General features: G+C 47.5%; 1 protein-coding gene across 4 annotated transcripts in view; it reads right to left on the bottom strand.

Annotated features, from left to right (window-relative positions):
- Tns3 (tensin 3) overlaps positions 1-22,430 on the bottom strand; it is a 223,324-nt gene that overhangs the window by 75,719 nt on the left and 125,175 nt on the right. For all 4 annotated transcript variants that reach the window (XM_051200598.1, XM_051200597.1, XM_051200600.1 and 1 more), the window contains 3 exons: positions 14,796-14,925; positions 14,481-14,546; positions 13,543-13,647 (listed from right to left, as the gene is read on the bottom strand). In XM_051200598.1, the coding sequence (XP_051056555.1) occupies positions 13,543-13,647; positions 14,481-14,546; positions 14,796-14,925 (301 nt within the window). The remainder of the gene's footprint in view (positions 1-13,542; positions 13,648-14,480; positions 14,547-14,795; positions 14,926-22,430) is intronic.

Here is a 22,430-nt window from a genome sequence, read left to right on the forward strand (position 1 = left end):
AATCGTTCAGCAAGGAAAGGAGACATGCCTGGGCTGTGAGAACAGGCAGAGGGCAACATTTATCGCCAATAAATCACCCGGGACCTCAACAGAAGCACACACAGCTTACAAGATCTCAAGATAAACTCCGCTCACCCTCGGGAGAAAGCCTCTCCTCCACAATAGGACATAATGCACTTCTTGTGCAAGAAGTTCTATTAAACATGGAATTCAGGAGAGGGTATTGGGTAACACACCTCCCCATCAAGGGAAGCAACACTATTGTTCCCATTCTGCAAGCAAGGGCACTGCAATAAAGGCCAGGACTTACTAATCACAACCTGTTTTCCCTTCAAAGGATCCACATCAAAAGAAGAAAGATTAGGAGATGTTTGAATAACCTAGCTCAGGACTAAAATGAATGCCTATGTGCCTTTAGAGCATGTGAGGCCTCCTTGAGTCAGAGCTAACTCTGTTCAGCTATTGCTGAAGCCAACTCTTCTGAGGCACAAGAACCGTGAACATAAATTTTCATATCCCAAACCTGTACAGGAAAAACAACAGCTAGAACACCAATAACAAAGAGAACAAAATATCGTTTATATAAGCAAGAGGTCTTTTTTTTCCATTTCTCATAGTGAGACTGAGATTATTTAGGGCTCATCATTGTCCTCTTTAGTGTCAGAGGGTGCTGATGACATCATAAATGAGTTGCCCCAAGTCTTCACCAACTGCATGCACTAGACCACCAGTCCTGCTTTTCTGCTGCTGGCAGGTTTGCCAAAGTCCTCTCAGTTTCCATATATTCGCTACCAGTGGGCTTTGATTACATGGGCCTGCTTAAGCTGTTAGCATTAGCGTCTCATGGAACAACATAGTCCATTGACACTTTGCTGAACTCTGGCCAGAAGGCAGCTCTACAGCCCAGAAGACTTTGAAAGGCACAGAACCTTTAACCCCGGGAAGCTGTAATTCTATGCATGAAATTATATATCTGATGAAGAAAAGGCTTCTCGAGTTCCTCTGAAAGGGCTTGACCAAGTGGGCACGAGACCTTCAAGAGGTTTAGTGTGATTCCCGTGTGGGGCTCCAGAAAGAGAGAAGACACTTCAAAAAGATAGTTAAACGATGTGAAAACTGGAAGAAAAAAGGTAACACAATATCAGAGAGGTAATAATATCCTAATGGCAACACACACCAAAGAACACTCGTGGTGACATTATTCATAACTGCGTAGGAATGGTGATAACCCAAATGTACAGAACTGATGACCTCAATGTGCTCTACAATGGAGCGTCAGTCATGAAGAGGAGTGAAGTACACAGAGATGAGCCTTGAAAACTTGGGACAAACAGAGTGAGTCATGGAAGACTGAATGGTTCCATTGATGTGAAATACCGAGAATAGGGAACTCCAGAGAAAGAACTAATGGTTTTCAGGAACCAGAGAAAGCAGGATCAGAAATGACTGTTAATGTATAAGGCTTCATTTGGGAATGATAGGAATGTTCCAGACCTAGATGACAAAAAAGTATCTTTTGGAGAAAATTCTAACCCCCCCTCAAGGTGGAATATCAAGTTCCCCAGCATTTTGATCCTTTTGGTCCACTGCCCAAAAGACTTCTGCTGACCTCTCCAATTGGTCTTCTCTATACTGTTACTCCTGAGTTAGCCTCCCTGCATCCTACAGCACTGAGCGCCAAAGTCCCACTGCAATGTCCTTCCACCTACTGGCCAAACCCTAGTCTCCCTGTAGCCTTTCTAAGCAGCTCTACACTCAAATCCTTGCCACTTCACAACTGTCCCAAATCAGGACTCATCCACCCAGATTCCTTTATCTCCAGAAACCTATGCTTCCGGGTGCTCTGTTCTCCAGGCAAGGTCACCTGGTCATTCCTGGTCCTAATCAGTCCTCTGCCTATATCCATGATCAGCTTTGGGCTAAGCTTTCCCATCACAGATAACTGTGATGGAACCATGGCTTCTCCTTCCTGGGATGTCCATTGGTTGAGTCCCTGGATCTGACTCTCCAGATTTCAGCTTGATTATAACATTCCTGATGACATAGTCTTGACTTATCACCAAAGTGAAACCTTGAGTTCCTCCAAGAACTGGTGGCCAATGTCTCCCTGTCACACAGCTGGGAGGGTCCAGATAGCACACTCCTCTCCTTGTATACCACCGTGTACAGTTTCATGTACATTAGGCTCCCCTTTCAGTATGGTGGAGAAGAGCCAACAATGCAGATCTAATCCCAGCACCACATTTATGAGTCCCGGGACTTCTTTCCCTTATTCACCAAGACCCAGGGGGCATGGCTGTTTCCCAAAGCTGGTGCACACATCTCTAAGATCACAGGAGGCCCTACCTTGACTTTTACAGCATCACTGTACACGATGCTGACTCCTAGCATCCTACACTGCCACTTGAAATGATACCTCTATGTCTTCCTGGCTCTGAGGTTCCTACTCATTCGTCAGCTGCTCCCAGCAGAAAACATTTCCTTTCTCTGTGGGTCAAGAAAGGCTACAGTGTAAGAGCTCATTCCCAGTCTTCTATCCCATGTCAACTACCAGACCTCAAGTTCCCTGTCCTGGACACATATGTGTGTGCTCACACGCACACGCGCACACACACACACACACACACACACACACACACACACACACACACACACACACAGAATCCCTTCTATTTCCTGCCTTTACCCATGTGCTGTCCAGTGCATGTCAGGGCTGGAGCATCATGGCCATTTGACTGGGCCTGTTCTAGGATGCACTGATGAGCTATTTGACCTTTTGGGGGATGTGGTCAGGATTAAATGTGTAACTTACCCAAAAACAATGAGTTCTGATAACAACACTCAGTAGCCATTACAATCCTCACTCCTGCATGGGCCATGAGTATCTGCTCCAGCTTTGTCTGTAACACCTAGCACTGAAAACAGGGAGAGAGGTACACTGTGTCCAAAGCCCAGACAAGCCTGCCTCATGAGCACACAGTTTGCAGTTTGTGGGTTTTCTGTAATCAGTTCCCCAGAAAATAACCACTCTGCCTTTGCTCCCCAGGTGACCTGATCCTGGGATGTGTAGGTAAAGAGTAGCAGCAGCTTTTATGTGAAACAACAAGGAATGATGCCCAATGCAGAGAAGGATGGTTTCTTCATAGCTCCTGTTCGCACTCAGATTAGTCATCACTGGGCACTCCTCTTCACTTCTCAACTCCCTAACTCCTCACAACAGCCCAACAGTATCATGCAAGTGGTGGGACCTGCTCGTAATCCATGGGCAAAGTGCCGGTATGACACGACCAGTGCTACTGAAAGCTTAGCCACTGGGCCTAATTCCACAGAGAATAGATTCCAGGAAAAACACCAGCTCAGTGGCAAAAGCGAGTATCACTGAGCTTTTTATAGTCTAATTCTCTAAGATTTTTACCACCACGAATCCTGCATTATTTCAGTTTTCCATAATGAAGTACCAAAGAATTCAATGTCAACTGTCCTTGCTAGCAACACTTTACTGTGTGTAAAGAAAAACAAAGCCTCTAATCTCAGCCTCAGTATCTGCCCGGCTCCATCACCACTCTCCTGACCCAGACATCTGATGGGGAACGTTCTTCTGTATATATGTACATATGTTTGTCTTATTGATTGATGAATTAAACACCAGGCAGGAAGTGAGGTAGCATGGCAGGTACTGCCATTAGCTAACCATAGAGGTCTGAAGGTCTGTACAGACAGGCAGGAAGTGACGTAGCTGGGCAGAATCAGAATATAAGCAGGGACAAACAAGAAATCGCTCCTCTTCTCTACAGAGATGTAGCAAGCAAAGGAGTTGCAGGGCTGGCATTCCCGGTAAGCCAAGACCACATGGAAATACTTAGATTGATAGAAATGGGTTAATATTTAAGACAGAGCTAGCCAATAAGAAATGCTAGTAACTGACCAACAGTTTCATAATTAGTACAGTCTCTTGTGTTATTTGGGGCTGACGCGGCTCTGGGACCAGGCTAGTGGAACAGACATCAATTAGTTCTTTGTAACTTTTTCTTCTCACCCTTGGTTCACACAGCAAAGTGACCCCACCTGTCTCCTGCCCTGGCTAATAGGCCTCCAAACTAGCTCCCCTTGGAGGCAAAGGACCCTCTACCGGGACATCAGTGCACAGAAGCCATGTGCGGGGGGGAGGGGGGGAGGTGTCTCAGATCTCTATCTAAGGAGTACTCTCCACACAGTGCGACACTCAGGGGAGAAAGGAACACCATGTGTAAACAGACCTTATACCCACAAAAGTATCCACAAAATCCATCCAAAGCACTTCCCATTCACAGTATAAGCCAAGCTGGTCTGAGGGTCCCTGGATGCTCACTCCTTTTATACATCATATGCTGCCATGATAATATCCCTGACTCTCCAATAGCTTTCTGGTTAAAACAAAAACAAAAACCTAGTTCAAGTGCAGAACACACTCCCTGCCTTGACCTTTCCTTCTGCCCTCATGCCCCGCCCTTCACAGGATCTACAAGAATGAAATTACTTTTATTCTGTCCTGGGACCTACAGGGGCAAGGCAAGACTGTTTAAATATTACAGTGTGTATCTGATATCAAAGGTCTTGCATATGAAAACAAAAACAATTTCAACTCTGAGCTATCAGAAAAAGGCACACGGGACAGCAGTTTCCAACTGCCAAAGGCTGAGTTGGAAATAGAAGTTTAAATAAAGTTCTTCACAAGAACTCAATATGAAGACTATAAAGAAATAAAGGTAGGAGCGGAGGCTGGGGAGGGTTTGGGTAGGAGGGGGGATGGAGACAGATGCCCCTTAAGTACCAACATGGAGTTCCAAAGCTACATAAAGTCAGAAAGCTACTGACTTTGAAAAATGTCACTGTTCCAAAATATCACCACCATAATCAGCAGGGGACACCCCTATGAAGTGAACAGACCTATGGATATCCCCCATAAAGGGAACAGGTGTGTGGGTAGAGTCTCCCGGTCCAGAGCTGGGGGCACAGGGGGCTGGAGGTGCAGGTCTGAGTCAGCAAGGATGGTGAGGCACGCTTGACTATATAGAACAGTCTGTTCCAGCTTAATCCTTTTTTTTTTTTTTTTTTTTTTTTTTTTTTAAATAAGCCCTTCCCTTCAAACATACCCATGGACAGACTTTCTTTCCCCTGATTCCTTCTTAGTTTGCAGCATTTTTTGAAAGAGAAGTGCAGGAGACAGCACCATGAGCTTGATCTGCAGGCCCTTCTTGGTATATTTTAAGCATTCAAGAGAAGAGAGGGCTGTGAGAGAGGGAGGTAGCTGGGGTGGGGGCATGTGAGCTAACACACAAGAGGAAAGAGCACTACCTTCCTCTATTCACAGTTTGCTCGCTCTACTGCTTTCTTCCCATTGAGCTAATATTGTAGTCAAATTCTTTCCTGGAGTTGGCAGAAACGAGAAACACAACTTCAGGCTTTGTAGAAATGCCTCTTCCTGGCATTGAGAGGGAGGCTTTCCCCCATGGAGGAACACAGCAGAGACCAAGGCAGGTGTGGCTGGAACATCACTGTGCAGCCATTTATACCTGCTCAGGGCAGGAAACAGTGGGAGGGTTCCCAAGAGCAAAGTTTTACAACACCGGGGTTTCCATATACACAGTTCACACAGAATGTGAGGCTGTAAGGCTCCTGGGGTTGGAAGAGCAGCTGTATGGAGGGATCCACGCCCAGGCTCACGTCTCAGGAAAGACAGCAACGGAGCAAGAACTAAGCCGCAAAGCCTACAGGTGAGACTGCAGTGCAAAGATCCCAGCCCCGGGAATGCGATACAAGGCAAAGGTCGAGTCACGGTGTGTGTTAAGAGGGTGAGGTCATCAGAGAAAGTTGGAGGTGCTGAACATGAATGCAATGAGGAGAGGAAAGTGACGACATATGGCTGTCGGATTCCACAAAGACACAGTAACTGCACTGGCACAGACAAACCTCCCAGCCTCCATCATCCGCCAAACACAGCACCCTGTTTGGAGTCTCAGGAGATGGTTCTCCTACATTCTGGCAGGAAGGGAGACCCAAGGCCAGGGCATAGGCTGGAGATTGAGACAAAGGCCAAGTCCACTCAAATCTCAGTGTCACCATTCACTATCCTAGGGGTGACACTTAACTCCTGGAGCCATCACTAGAATATTCACAAGGTCACTTTATACAACACTACAGAATGACACACATTTTAAGACAGTTTTTCTAATACCACTCAGAAACATGATGATGATGATTCTTAGTGGGATGGCAGGCAAGGACCTGCCTGGCACTTTTCCTTTGGCATCCTCAACATTGCACTTCCTTTCCAACAGGTCACATCCATTTCCAAAAGTCAATAGTCCATGACTGGATTATGGCTCTGAACACAGAACAGAGGCTTCTCAGGGCTCAGATAGCAACTGAGAGTCACTGCCCTCTGACCTGTCACACTGCACGGTATCTGAAATCCCACTGCGTTAGATCACAGAGTCAATGCAAACAGCCCTCAGAGCGTGAGTGACAGTAGAGTGTAGTCTTGATTCATAGTCAAGAGGGGAAAGAGAAGGAGCTCTTCATCCGTCTAGGTCATCATCCCTTCACAGCACATAAGGTGTACTATGGGGTGCTTGTCACCTGACCAGCTCAGTAGGCAGGACTCAGAAAGGGCTGAGTTTATATTAAAGCTGTCAGCATTAAAAAAAAAAAAAAAAAAGAGTGATTTGTGTTAAGCATAAACAAAAATAAAGTAGAAAGATTTTGAAGGCAGATGCTTCACACATGATAATTCTGATTTGAACACAGAGAAGCCGAAGCACAGATGGGCACAAGATTCCTGCCATGGTCTGGGCTAGGATCTAAACTGTCCCCACTGGCTCATGCTTAACTCGATTCACACTCATCCCACTGTCTTAAGGGCTGGGGAGCCTACAGGTGCTGGGCCTAGATGGATAGGAGCCGCTCACCAGAGTCAAGTCTTCAAAGGTTCTACCCGTCCTGGTTTGTGTTCTGGTTCCTTTTGCTTGTATGGGATGCCATGGAACAGCCTTGTGCAGACTGTCATCATCAACCTTCCTGTCATGATGGACTGAATTCTCTTTCCAAGTGTAAGATAAAATAAACCTCTAGGGCTTTAAGCTGCTTCTGCTGGGTATTTTACCACAGGGATAAGAAAAGTTAGCTGGCACATCAGCCTGATAGGAAAAGTTCTTCTGCGGGGCATCAGTCCTATTCCACGTCAGCCCAGCACTGCCCTTGTTATTAACCACTGTAGCAGAAGATCGCTGCCCTGGAATACACACGTAGTCTTCACTTGCTTTTCAACGCCTCTGCTCGCCTCAAACTCTTTGTGCAGCTTTGTTAGCTATGGTTACCTATGGCACACATACTCCATCACAGTGGCATTTCCAGCAGATATCATGATCTGGCAAATCTCTTCATGACTGTTATTTATGCAATAGAAAGAAGGTGTAGAGAAATTCTCCTATCAGTCAACCATTCATGGAGTAGCTGCTGTAGCCAACACCATGTTCCTACCATTTAGGAACTGCCCAGGAGGGACCCCATGACTTTAAGTAGTTAACAGAAGCACAGCCACAGTGTGACAGACAAGAAAGCTTGTCTGTTAGACACCAGTGGCTTTCTCCTTCTAGCAGCAGTCAAAACTTGCTTTGCTTGTCCCAATCTTAATACCCTAAATCCACCACCAAAATGGCCACACCTGAATGGCTGCAACTTGACACAGCATGTCCATAGACGTATGGCATGGCCAGTGCTTCCTGACAAAACTTGTTCTGATCAGTGGCTCATATTGGGAGATTGATGAAACATCCTGAGCAGTGGCTATGGCCGTGTTAGGACTTAGGTTGCTGTGTGCCAGTCCAGGCCTTGTTCTCTTCTCTTGTTGACTAGGGAGCTCTGTGAACCCCTCTTCGACCTTCCCTACCCTGCGGGCATTAATGCCTGTGGGACATCCTCTGGATCACCCTAGGTCTCCAAGCCTTGTGGCTCTTCCAGCCACACTGTGAGGTAACACAGGAGACACACTGCAACATGGTGTTATTTCAGATGTGGCACGAGCCTTGTCCTAAAGTTCCCACCAGCACCTGTCTACTAGACTTCACACACTGCCCGGTAGAGATGCACCCCTGACCCCACCTGATGGAGTCACCACTCTCTTTGCTTTTTACCAATCTTTGGCACCCCCAATTCCAGCACACCCTCCAGGACTATTGATATACATATGCTATACAGTCAGTCCTGTATACAGGTTCTGAAACCAAGGATTCCACAAATCAGATAAAAAAAAATACTTTAAAAATTCATCTGTTTTGAACATATTTTTTGGTGTGTTCCTTTCCCCCAAACAATGAGGAGGGATAACAGCTATTCACACAGGGTTTATATTACGGCAGGCATTGTAAGAAACCCTAGAATGGTTAAAGCATATGGGAGGATGTGTGTAGATTATATGCAATATTAACTCCCTTCAAAGAAGGGGACTTGAGCATCCATGCATTTGGGTGTCTGAGGTAGTCCTGAAGCCATTCCTGCCAATACCGAAGGAAGGCTGGCTGTCTGTATGACATATGCGGATGCAATTGTAAATACAATACTAAGTCCCTCACACAGCTGGAGGAGGGTTTGTTTAGGTATTTCACAGATGTGGAACTAGAACAAAATCACAGCTCATCTAGGCAAACACACACATCACCCAGAAGGGATTGTGGTCAGTGGTGCTAACACTGTGGGAACTCACGTGGGAGATGTGATGGCTTTATAGAGAGCTACTAGCACAGCAATGGCGGACTTGAGGCCCAACGATGGAAGAGGGAAAACAAATCAGACCATTTGTGTAAGAAAAAAGTGGGTAAGAGGAAAAGAGACAGAACTGCCCCCATAGTACACCATGCATGCTGGGACAAGGTGGGACTGTAAGCCTTCCTATGAGGCCATCAATGGAGAAAGGTTTGTGTGTGTGGCAGGTGACTCACCCTGTCTACTGTCTGCTGCCATGAGCTGCTATGAGACCTTTCCTGAGCCCATCACAGCCAAGTAGATTCTGCCTCCCCCAGTCAGGTAAGAAACCCCATCTGCTTTGGATGATGAGAATGCAATTCATCCAATGACATCCGGCACAAGCAAACAGTGCCCTGTCCAGCACAATCTTGAACATAACACAACTAACTTAGGGCACCAATCATCACCAGCAGTAAAAATCCAGGGTTGCCAGAGCCCATGATGCTCCTAACTTCTCTTGGGAACTATTGTTCTCTTTACTCTAAGTGGGGCTCATAGGTTCTTATGAAGATGAAGTAGCACAGCCAATCTTACTGAAAGCTTCCAGACCCATACCATGAGTTTCTTGGCACCATTCCACACCACGACATTCTTCCCCATCCTGGGTGACAGTGAGGACCCTGCAGAGGCCAGTAGCCCAGAGCTCACAAGCACTGCCCACCCATGAGAACAAAAATAACTAAGACTACACGAACACCCCTACATTTTTGATCTCTTTCTTCTTCATTGGAACTGATTCAGGGCTGACTCTTTTCTTAGTATGGAAAGTGGGACATTGGGCTCAGACATAAAAGATGGAGCTTTCCTAACACGAGCCCTGAGTAAAGGCAGCTGTGGAGGGCTCATTCTAGGCCAGTGGGAGTGTCTAGAGAAAAATGCAGCTTAAGTCAGCTCTTTTTTTTAAAGACCAGTAGAAACTAGAGGCAGGAGTGGGGTAAAAGGGAGCATTGTAATACCCCATTTTTTAGCTAAAAGAAAACGTTTCAAAGGCTGCCAAACCTCCCTTTACTTCTCAAAGCTCCAGCAGCTGTCAGAACTAATGCTGCTTGAGGCTTGGTCCCTGGCAAGAATTGCAGCTGAGATTTCATCTTCCTGCCTGCCAAGGTGGTGGCTTTGTCCAGGGACCCAAGCCAGGGGATTGTAGACCCCTGGCAAGAGGCAGGGACTGCCTGGAGTTAGACAAAAGAGACCCGTCTAACTGCCCAAGAGGTGCTGAGGAAGACTGGAGTGTTGACGGAGGATGGGTCACCAGATAGGACTCACTTTCCAGCCACAGGAATGGATCTTTCTAGTCTGTGCTGATCTTGGTCTTGGGCACACCAATGGAAACACAGAAGCCCCACTGGGTGATGGGGACTGGACCAAATGCACTGTGGTGACCTGTCTAATTCAACGGAACATGACAAATCAAGACCTGGGAGAAACGGCTCACAGATACACACATGCTCACAGCATGCTAAGCAGAAAACAGGGCTATGAAAGTGCTGGGGCTAGCCCCAGTATGAACACCCTATGGGCCAGTTAGAAACCAGGCCTGAACTCACCCTCCCTGGGGAGGAGAACCTGGGGAGTAGAAAGGGGATGGGATGCAAGTTGGAGGGGGGGATGGGGGAGGAGGGGAGGGTGAGGGAACTGGGGTTGACATGCAAAACAATCTTGTTTCAAATTTTAATAAAAAAATATTATCAGGGGTAGGAAGGAAGGAAGGAAGGAAGGAAGGAAGGAAGGAAGGAAGGAAGGAAGGAAGGAAGGGAGAAACCCAGGTGAAGTATAGCGATGTCAAGAGCCTTGTCTACAGACAGTAACACTGGTGAAACGTTCTTAAATGATAACCTGCATTTTTTTCAAAGTGCAAATATACAAATACAAATTGATCTCCAAGAGAAAAAGAAAAGCCCTTCTGTTCCCCTTCTCTTCCTTCTGTCCCTGATCCAATCTTCTAAACTTAACCTTTGCATTGGTATAATCGACTGATAAGCCAGGTCCAAGGCCTTAGAGAATTGTTTCCAGTGGAGCCCAAGACTAAAAGAATCTGTGAGATGGGAGGCAGGGTAGTTTTTACAGAGCATGTGACATCCTTTAACAGCCTAGGCTAACTGTAGCCAGGAAATGCTCAAAAACAATGTGGCCAACCACTGACTGTGTGTGCATACTTAGTCCAGTTCCTTGTCTACCCAGGCCCAGAACCAACCAACTCAGAGATGTCATTCACTTCCTACCAGGCAGACCATCCACATGCAAAGTCCAAGCTTCCAACCACACAACCTACACTGCAAGTTCTCCTCCCTGATCTCACTGCCCCGCTTGGGAGACACTGAGAGAAGAATCATCCCAGGGGGAACTGTTAGAATAAACAGCTAAAGATTAAATAGTTTCTCCGCTTGTTCACTCAACAAACCCATCAAATATCTATTACAGTGTGAAATGTCTGTGCTCCTCCAAAATCCCTTATATTGAATCCCATCATCCAATGTGATGCTATTAGTAGGTGATTAAGCCTGGAAGGGGCCCTTGTGATGGGAATAGTGCCTTATAAGGAGACTGCAGGGGGCTCTCTTACCATCTTCCTGCCATGAAGACACAGCAAGAGAGCAGCATTATACAACCAGACTAACCAGAATACCACCTTGTAGGTTGGCATGCTGATCTTCTATTTCCAGCCCCCACAGTTGTGTAAGACACAAAGCCATGACACTCTGTCACCACATCTGAATAGACTCAAGCAGTAGCAAGATGTTTCCAGAGGCCCAGAGTGCATGGGGAACAGCTTTCTTTGGGTCTCTGGTTGTAACAGCACAGAAGGAGGAGCTTGGGGGAGGAAGCAGTATCTGGAGGCTTGTCTACAAAAGCTGTATGCTCTCCCCTGTCCTCTTCCTTTGCCTCCTAGATGCCAGGTCAGGAGCTCTGCCACACCCTTCTTCTACTGATCTGCTTGTCATGAGACAAAAGCAGTGCAAATGAGATGACCATGGACTGAAAGCTCTGGTGTCACAAGCCCCAATCACTCTTTTATCCTTTACACTGAACCTGAGGACATTGACTGTCTGAGTACATACAAGTACTCCATCTGTATGTATCCTGACTTCCATCTTATAAAGAATGCCATCTCTATGACTCCAGCAAGAGTTCTTGACCACATGTCCCTGTTCTCTGGTGACCCCTATGCACAGCCACCTACTTCATTACATGGCTCCCTGGTTCTAATCTAATCCCTGGTTTGTCTGGTCACTGTCCCATCCCACTCTCCAATGTGTCACTCACTCTTGCAGGGGTCACCCTGTCACTCTCCTCCAATGGAGGGCAGCAAAAGAATGGCTGATGGGAAAGAGCTGTGCTGCACACTATCAGACATCAACGGGACACGCCCTCAGGGTCAAGACTGATAATCCTGTATGAATAAACTTATCAGGGAATTCTTAACAATTCCTACGTACAACACCACTCTTTGAGGCACAGTGTAAAGTTTTCTGAACGTGTTCAGCTGTAATTGTTTTTCTATGCCGCCAACTGAAGGATTAGGCTTCTGAATGCCTCACACTGTGAAGACACTTAGATAGAAAGGTTCGCCTTGTCTACACCTGCCTGCTCACATCCAGGTTTCACCTGTCGCCTAATGCCCAGAGCACCCACCTCTGGTGCCACTTCAGGTCCAGATGGATCTGAAATCCCAGCAATTCCTTCTGATGAAATTTCACCCTGCATAGCACAGAGAGCCGTGTGATTTCTCCAGAACAAGCAAGGGAACAGAGAATTGGAAGGGAACAGTCTGGAAGTTCAGACTGACAAGGAGGTGATATTAGAGTGGATAATTCCAGACACTGGTGTTTGGTGCCTTACATCAGGATGTACCTAACTTGACAAAAATACTCCACTTTCCTTTCTCTCAGTAGGTCTGACTCTCAGTCAGTAGTTTAAAAGGACAAAAGGCTGTGTCAGTGAGGTGTCCCAGTTGGTTTTATTGGCCCCTCTGCATAGCCATTTACTGGCTGCTTCATTGCATGGCTTTCTGGTTCTAATCTAAACACTGGTTGACCTGGTCAACATCCCCTGTATTGTCCCAGGCCCAATACAAGGGCTTTGATTAGTGCCACCAAGACTGACAACCAGAGTTTGATCTCATGCAGCCACACATGCACACATACACACTGTGGCATACTCATGACCTCCCCACAGCACACAATAAATAAAATGTAATATTTTTGAACAACAACAAAACACAAAAACTAAAGAAAAGTAGATGCCCACTTCTCGGCAATCAACCCCAGTGGCTTCCCTATTAGCCCCAGAAGATGACTGTCCCCTTTTTCCTTATTAGCTTTATGGGTTGCCTGGGAGCCACAGTGTACATTCTGTGGGTGAACAGGGAATGTGCTGAGTAATCTGGGCATCTACCTACAACTTGGATAACAAGCAAACCTCAACAGTGCCAAAAACTCTGGGATTACACATCAAGTAGTGGCCACCCCGCCCAATGCATGATATTCCCAGCACATATTGTAAGGAAAGGATGGACGGCACTGGGACAGCAGTGCACACTCCCAGCTTCAGTCAGATGGCTTCCGACCAGCCCTCTACTACAGCTTCAAAAAGGCTCTGATCAAACTTCACCAAGTCTGACCCTTATGAATGCCATCCAAACCGACAGTGTCATGCACATGTAGCCTCTGGACTGTGGGGTGCAGGGCGGCGGTCACCTTGTAAGCGATTACAGGGCTTTGCTGATGTAGCCATGAGCCTGCTGCCGTAAGTGATGGCACTCACCTTCTCCATCAGCACTCATGTTCTCGTAGGAGTCCCACCGAATCAGAGGGTCGGCTGTGTTGTAGTCCACCATCACTCCCTGGTCACAGTACAGATGCTCCGATCCTGTGGGGGCAGGACAAGAGTGTTAGTCTAAGCAAAGCCCAGCATCTAAAAACATCATGAGCCATTTTAACATGCGTGTATTTACTGGCTCCTACCTAGGTCTACAACAATGAGCTTTCTAAAAGAGTGGTAATTTCCTAAGCATTTAAAAATGGAGTCCAGGTTATCATATAGCCAAGCGTGGTAACACCCCCCCCCCCAATCAATCTCAGCACTGGGGAGGCTGAGGTGGGACCACCAGGAGGTCAGCTTAGATTATAAAGTGATTTCTGTCCCAAAATAATAGCAAGGGGGAAAAAAGTTAAAACTGAAACAGAAATACACAAGAGATCTGGTGACAGTAACATTTCACTACAGTGGCAAAGGGAACCAGTGCTTATCAAATGTACTTTCTGAAACACAGTGGCATTCAGCATACTGGGCTGGCAATCAGTGTGTTATACTGGCAATCCTTTTTCCAAACACCTCTTCCGAGAGGAGAAGCAAATGTCTGGTACAATGTCACAGATGCGAGATGACCCGTCAGGGACAGCAGCAGGTACCCTAGCCTGCAAGGGCTCCCTAGTGGAGCCACCATGGGCAAGTCACACTACCTCTCAGTCTTTCCCAAGTGTTAACATCTCAGAGCCACCTCCCACTTAGTATCCAATATGCTATGTAACCACTGAAGACCAAGCTTAGTAGTAGGACACACGCCTAGAACACACAAGGCACCAAGCAGCACCATCATATATAATACATATTTCCAAGTACGTGCCAAGAAGGAAGGTGTTAATATAAGCTCAGGGTCCTGAGTTAGAGTCTGGCTGCCCACTGTCCTGCCAGTTACCTACCTTGAATCTTCTCAGGTGTGGCCGAGAAGACCAATTCAATCTTGCCGTAGTCAGGAAAACGGTCGTCTGAAAAATGAACACATCACACTGTGTATACCTGGGTCCTGCCCTTCCAGTCCAGCCAGTGCAGGGCCATTCCCACCACTGCCAAAGACCCTCATGCACAGCGTGTCAGCCTCTCCCTGGTTTCTCTGAGTTGTTCATCCACAGATCAACTCAGTTTTGTGTATGATGGCAGTACCCGCTGCCAGCAAGTGGGAAGGAAGACAGGGGCAGACACTGCTTCTGACACCCCACAGGGCTTCATCCACACACCTTTGCAGGCACTGTCCAGCTCCTCCTTCCCAAATAGCAGTCGATATCCCTGCACGGCTCCAGTGTGGAACTGTAGGCGGAAAATGACGTCTCGGGTGGCTGAGCGGAACTTCTTATGATAACATTTCACCTGGTTCCAGAGGGGACGAAAAGACAAGCAGTGACTGACAAGCAGAGCTCACTACTTACTTAGCACAGATGTGTGGATGGTGTGGCCCTGGGACAGCTGTGACCAGGAATTCACCCTGGAAATGCACATCTGAAGATGCCACAGGGCAGAAAGTCAGCACATCACTGACTGCCCCCCCCCCATAACCCCATGTTATCTCAACAGAAGGAAAATCCCAAAAGAACACAGCCGTTCATTCCGGGATGGGCCATACCCTTCAGACAGGGAATTGTGTTACAAGATGTCTCTGGTTCTCATCTAGACTTTAGCTAGATGTGAGAGTATTTCCCTTTCATCTAAAATCCCCGTTTCCAATGAATGCCTCTTGGGTCTCACACCATGGAAACACAGGTTATTGCTGCCATCTTATTTGTTGAGTATAGGCTGGAACATGGGGGTGGGATGGGGTAGGGGAGTCACAGACAAAGATCCAGACAGACAGGCAAGCGTTGGTTCTGTTTCCTTTGCCAGGTATCCAGGAGTCCTGGAGGTGGCATTTTAAAGGGAGTTACATCTATTTGGACTAAGGGTGTGACATCCTACCTCAGGTACAGCTCAAGCCACTATAAATGGCTATGTTGACAAGCAGGGTGCAGACACTATAGATAGACTGTGACCAGAGTGTGTCCCTGGTGTACCCTGCCTCATCTTGCTACCAAAGGCCTCCCACCATCAGGCCTTAGTGGGGAGGAGGTATGCTGTGAAAAGGACCTCGCTTGGTGGCAAATGAAGGGCCACAAGCCAGCAGTGTCTTGCCAGGGTCTCCATGAGTCCCAGGCAGGCTGAGGCAGACTCAGCTTTGAGAGCACACAGTGCCCAGGCTGGCACATGCCATGGGAGACTGTGGTAGGTAGGCTTGCCTGTGCAGTGAAGTCACTTTCTGCCAGTGACTCTTCATGGTGAAGGGCAGCTTGAGAACAGCACACTTCACAAATGTAATTGCAAACCAGGGGACCAACTGTCAACATCCATCACCCAGGCAAGAGAATGTGCAGGTGACAGCTCAGTCATCCCCTTACCATGGAAACCATACCCCAGAAACTGCAGAAGGCCAAGAAGCCTAGTCAGGAAGGCTGGGAACCACAGGCCTTGGGCAGACCCAGAACTTGTTTACATTATGCTATCTACCAGGAAACAGTCTGACAAAGCAACAAAGAAGTATAAACAAGCCTGCAAGGGATGCTCCCTGTTGACAAACATGCACAGGTTCCTCCTAACCCCACCTCTGCTAGGCAGCAGACAAGGACCCTATCTCCAGTGGTCTTGGCACAGTCAATTTGCAGCTATCTATTGACAATCAGGAATGAAGATCAAGAGCCCTGCTAGCTTTCCAACAAACAATGGCATGCTGTCCCCAAGTCTTCTACTCCCTGAATCAGAGTCCTTGACTCTTCAGTAACATTCAAATCCAAGAAGGCCCTTGGAATCAAAGATGTCCTTCCAGAATGTTCTTCTGAGTCCTCATGTCTCACACTGATGTATCCTTCTAGTGCTTCAGCCCTCCTATCCAGGGGTGACTCCACATCACCCTCCAACAAGGTCCTGTGCCCCTAACTCTGTCCTATTCTCTACTGGCTGCCTTGGAAGATGAGAAGCAACCAGGGTCAGGATGGGGATGGGAGAGGAAGGTAAAGCCCCTTTCAAGGAAGCCAGGTTCTCAAGTTGTATACATATTTAGGAGAATAGAGATGTAAAGGACAAGGTCTCAGGAAGTCAGGGCAGGCAGGGGCCATAGATCTAGCTGGGCCCACTCAAGCACATGCATAAGAGTGAGTGAGGACTGCTGGGGGGAAGTGGCCTGTGACCTAACTGGGTGACTACAGGGACATCAGGGGATTCCAATTTTAGACACAGGAGAATGCAGGGCAATCACAGTTGTTTCTGTCCTTAGTGGGTTCCACTCCCCTTCCACCCACTCAAGTGACTACTATTCCTGTGTCCACCTTCCCAGTCCAGACCCTTCCTGGGGCTAGGTATCCTGAGTATTCCTTCTACTCTGGCCTTCATCACTCAGCTACACACAATCACTCTGACTCACAGCCCAGGCATTCCAACTCTGTCCAAGCCAGGCGTGGGAGGAAAAGGATGGGTATCCACAGGTTGGGCAGCTCTCAGGTATCCTGGGCCTAGTGCGTTCTCCTGCTTGCAAATTCTTATTTGTCATATCACAAGGTCTCAAATACTGGATTTGTCGACAAGAGAGCAATCTGTCACTAAGCAATGCTGTGCTATATTCCCGTGACTTCTCCTGTAGGTATTCTGACAATGTCTCCAACACCCACCCCCACACACACATACTTCCTGTTTCTCCCTAACCCTCATTTAGGGAGCACTGCTCCTGCCCAATCCTCATCAATTCATGAACACCTGAGTAAAACTCAAGACTTCCCCTCTCTCAGGACTCCCCACAGGCCCCACCAACAGGTCAGATTTTGAGAAGATGCCACCTGCTAACCAAGACCCTGATCTGGCACCCACAAGAAGGTCCACTCAATGTCAGTATCAATCTTTGTGGCATCAGTGGTCAAAGATCAGAACTGTGTTCTGCATGCTGAGTAGAAATGGCAATGCTGTGCTTGACAAGGGGCCCACTCTTTAAGACAGAAAACATTTTATAAAGATTCCTGGGAGGTCTGAAATCTCCCTTTGGTCCTCAGGCTTTAACCCATACTTATGTCTCCACAGTATGTTTCTTGAATACTCTGGTCCTCTGCTTTAGCTTCTAGAATATTTTCACTTGAAACTATTCAATGTGGTGGTCACAGCTTTGTGTTTGTGGTGAGCACTGTACTGAATGATGAGGACAGTTCATCACCAGCTGTCAGAGACCCTCACCTTGGGTGCATAAAAACATCTGCATCGGACCCCTCAGGGATGTTCATCCTCTTAGGACCTTTCAGTCTCTAGCTACAGGATGAACACCTATATACTATATAGCTACTGAGTATTAAGAGAGCTTGTTAATCTACCTCTCTGTGACAGCCCTGTAATTGTGTGTATGCCATCCCATCCACACTGCAGACTCAATCAACCTCAGAACACACACAGGCCTTTTCTTCATAGCCACTCCCTAAACAATATAGAGAACTATACATGACACATTGTATTGGCAGGTATGATGAGGATGTGGGAAATGCACATGGGCTGTATGCAAACACTTAGTTATTTTATATGGAACTCGAACATCTTCAGGTATCCATATCCAGGCAAGTCCTTGAGCTAATCACACATACATGTTGATAAACAACCAGGTACATGAAACTATTTAATAATCTACTTAAAAGCATAAGCTTCTGCAGAGGAGTTCTTGGTGCTCAAACCTACTGTTAGTGGTGATGGCCATGGAGAAGTCTGTGTGGTTTTCTTTTGTTGCCTGAGTAAATAGCCTGGAAACCTTGACCTAATCTTTCTTTCTTACAGTTACATGAAGATACATTTGCACTCTCAACTGGATGCTAGGATGATGGGGTCTGGAGCTAGGTGAAAAGCTGAGTCTCCCAAGCTGAAGACAGTTACCTAAATCAAGTGTGTTTGTAGCACATGCCTGCAATCCCAGCACTTAGAAGGCTGAGGAAGAACAATGCCTGAACTGAACAAGTCAACTTTTAAAGTCAGGCAGTTTCCACTTTCCTCCCCATGTGCCAGATGCTGCCAAGTGAGACCCAAAATTCCTCTTAAATCCTCTAAGCCAAATAATCACAGTACAAGAGCATCACCAAGAAACACAGAAGTCCCACCTTGGTCCAACTCGGCTTGGTGGGACCATCTAGGCTAAAGGTCAAAGAGAGCGAAAGTGGTCTCTCTGGGAGCTCAGTGTGATTTCTGATGCTCACAGCACTGCCGAGTCGTGAACAAAAAGCAATGAAAGGTGAGAAGATATTGGCTGCAACAAAAACACAACGGAGGCTGTGGTGCCAAATGACAGCACCGATGAAGACCTGACCCAATTGTAGGTCCACAGTACAAGAGAAAAAAGAAAATGGCAAAATAATGCAGTCGTAGATCTATCCACAGGGCCTCTGCCAGGGCAGCTATGGAGGGACAATTCCACTTTCCCTCACCGTACACAAGAGCCCACTGTAAGAAACAACAAACAACGGTGCTATTTGTGCAAACTCTTGAGGAGGATTCACCTGTGTTCACAAGCCCAGTCACTGGTCACAGAGCCAGCAACCATGAAGACAAAGTACAAGTGGCTGTGGTTTGCCCAGGCAGGGCAGCAAGATGGAGCATGCCAGGCAGAATGCTGTTTACAAGCCCTGGACCAAGTGCTGAGACTGGGAGGGGGCAAGCTGGCTCAGGCCCCAGGCTCCCTGCCAGGTTCCTGGCAGGCCTGCAGTAGTGTGAATTCCTGGGCAGGTTACATAAACTACAGGCAGCCTCCCCAAGGAAGGGCCTTGCACCTGACCACAGCGTCGTTTGTGGCAGGATCACAAAATCTGACCTTTTGTGAAAAGTGCTTTGTAAAGACAGGAGGGCTGGTTGTGCCATTGAGAAAGGTCAGAGGGAAGGCCCAGAGCAGATACATCAATGTCGGCTTTGCTGTCTCCAGTAACAGCGCCATCTGCTGGTCAAAGACAAAAGCGCATTCTGTTGCCCAAGAAGAATTTCCCCAATCACTTATAGCTGATTCTGGCCATTCCTTCTTCTGAACCCAACCCTTGCTGTCTTTGTCAACCTGTCTCAATGCAGATTAAAAAAAAAAAAAAAAATCAGGCAAATATAACTGCACATCAGGTAAACATCCACTGAAATGAAGGAGAATTCTGACTTAAGAGGACAAGGTGCCTCTTAGATGCAGTAAGATGAAGGACGATCGGGGAAGCAGTCAGTATTCCACCAATACAAACACCAGGTGGCTTGTTCACACAGAGGGCCAGTGACATCGAACATGCTGGGAGGTAAATCCAGACACATGTTTTCTGTCCCTCGAAGTCCCTTCCAAGTCGTGGTGGTCACCAGATCCCTTATGAGCAATGATACTACCTGCATACCTGACCTTTACACATTGCCCCACCTGCAGCCTTCAGGCTTGTACACTACACCCCCAGCAGGACACAGCAGGCAGTAATGGGCAGAAGTAAAGACCAGCACCTGGGGGTATGGGGGAGAGAGGCACAGGGCTGCCTTGTGCTCTGACCATCTCTTAGAGATGGGCAAGGCTGCAGCGGAAGAATCTGGGTAAGTCCTGGATTGCCAAACCTCAGGACACAGGATTGATGATGGCAATGGCATGGCTCACTACTGTGGGAACAGGGCCAGCACAGAACAAGTTGCAGCATTTCTTTCCTGAACTTCTGAAGTGAGACTGGCAGCATGGGATTTTTGGGCTATGGCGCAAGGCAGGCTACACAGACTATGATCTAAAAGTTGACTGGGGCACCTGAGCTGGTACCATCCGGGCTGAGCACAGGTATGCCATAGTCGCTCCCATCTGACTAAGGGAAAGGGTCTTTTCCACTCTGGCTGACTTCAGCTCATATCTGTGCACACACCAGTCTGGGTTAGTTAGCTGCCTACTCAGCTAATCCAGCCCTTGGAGTCTAAGCCCTGGGAGTAAGCTCTGAGCATGTCTCTACAAATCTCCTATACCACCCAGTTTGGGACAAAGGCCACAGGCACTTGCTCACCAGTGAACACTAGTGATAAACTCCAGCAAAGGCATCTGGTCACCATCAACACTGGAACCTTCTGTCAATCATACCACACACTGGAGCACTGGAGCCTACTGTCAATCATACCACAAACTGCATATATGCTCACTTACCCTTTCTTATTTACCAATCAAAAGCCTCAGGACTTCAGAACGACACTTAGAAAAGGCATTTAACCAAAACTGTCAAGATTGGCTTGGATGAACTACAACCTGTGTCCTTGTTAGGACTCAGGGAAGGAGGGTCATATGGAAATGATACTGATAAGACCACCTACCGATGACACACACCAGGAAAGACCAACCCAGCTAACACCCTGACCTTGGACTTCCAGCCTCTAAAACCAAGAGAAAAGAAGTCCTTGCATAAGCCACCCAGCAGTGAGCTGACCTCTTGATTCTATGAACTGTACAAGGAAAAATTACACTCTGTAATGGAAAAATACCCTCTCCAGCTGCCACATCTCCCTCCCTCTATCTGATAACACGGCAGAAAATAAGTGCAGAGTACACAAAAAGAATTATAAACACAGGAAGTGTAAATCAAGCCATAACGCAATCCTAAAAATATTCCATGTGAGGAATGAAAAGGGGCCCAGGAAGGAAATCGTCTTATCAAAAGCAAGTATCTCTTGTGGAAAGATCTAGAACCTCCTGTGTGCCAGCACTAATGGAAATGAGTCATCCGTGAAGAGCTGTCCTGTAGCATGGACGTTCACCTCCAGAGGCTCTCAAGACTGAATCTCAAACGTTATGTCCCCCCTTTCTCCAGAATGGTGGTTTCTTTTCCACTGGGCTCACCTAGGACACAGCCTCTGTCATGCCAGGCCCCCACCTCCATGGAACAGCCATCCCTACTTCTCACAGAGGATTGCCTGCAGCCTACCTGGAGCAGTGCAAATGAGTTGCAAGGAAAAAAATCAGCCTGGGGCAGGAGGGACAACTAGCTCAAGGGCAGCTGCATCTGGGGAAGGCACTGCTCTAAAGGACTTTAAGAGGCCCACGAGGCAAGCACACAGACATGGCATCATGGCTGTCATGGGAGGAGTGGATGCCATCCATCACTGAATGGTCTGTGCTCAAGCCACCCTTCTCTAAGCCTGGACTAGACAGAAAGAAGACCAGGTGGTCCGGGGCCTACTCAGAGGTGAGTATAGGAAGCATAGAAAACCCCCAAGAGGCCAGATGCCTGGCAGGCAGCAGCCAGGGCAAGATGCCAGCCTGTGCTGTTGGCTAATCTGCATCCCCTAACCCTCACCGGGGCAGAATGAGAATGTGGAAGCTCAGGCACAGGATGAGGTCAGGAGGCCAAGGCCCTGTGAATGAATGTCCAGACTTTGGACACCCTTACAAACAAGAAAGCAGATCCCCATATGGAACCTATCAGCCCTGAACCTGCAGAACCATAAGAAAGAAGGTCCTGTTGCCTGTAAATACCTACCTACATAGTGTAAGCATCTGTGAGAATCCTTGTAAACACCCACGAACAACAGCCCATGTAAGCACCCCAGTGCAACAGTATTCTACAGCAGTCGCCTGAACAAGTAAGTGGTGCCAGCCAGGGAACCAGCAAGAAGGAAGAAGGGGGCCGATGCTCACAACACCGCCAACCAGAATAGCCCTTCTTCTGGATACAAATTCAACACAAGCCCCTACTTACACTCAACTGCAACATACTTCAAAATGACATCCCTACCTGCCATGCCCTGGTCTCTCAGTCCCAGCAGCTCCCTCAGTGCAGCTCTCAGAAGGGTCAGTAAGGCTGGCTCCTGGCCTCCATGCCTGACTGTGCTTCATGGTCGGTGAAACACTG

The sequence above is a fragment of the Phodopus roborovskii genome, unplaced genomic scaffold (genome assembly GCF_943737965.1).
Source record: "Phodopus roborovskii unplaced genomic scaffold, PHOROB, whole genome shotgun sequence".
Classification (NCBI taxonomy): Eukaryota; Metazoa; Chordata; class Mammalia; order Rodentia; family Cricetidae; genus Phodopus; species Phodopus roborovskii.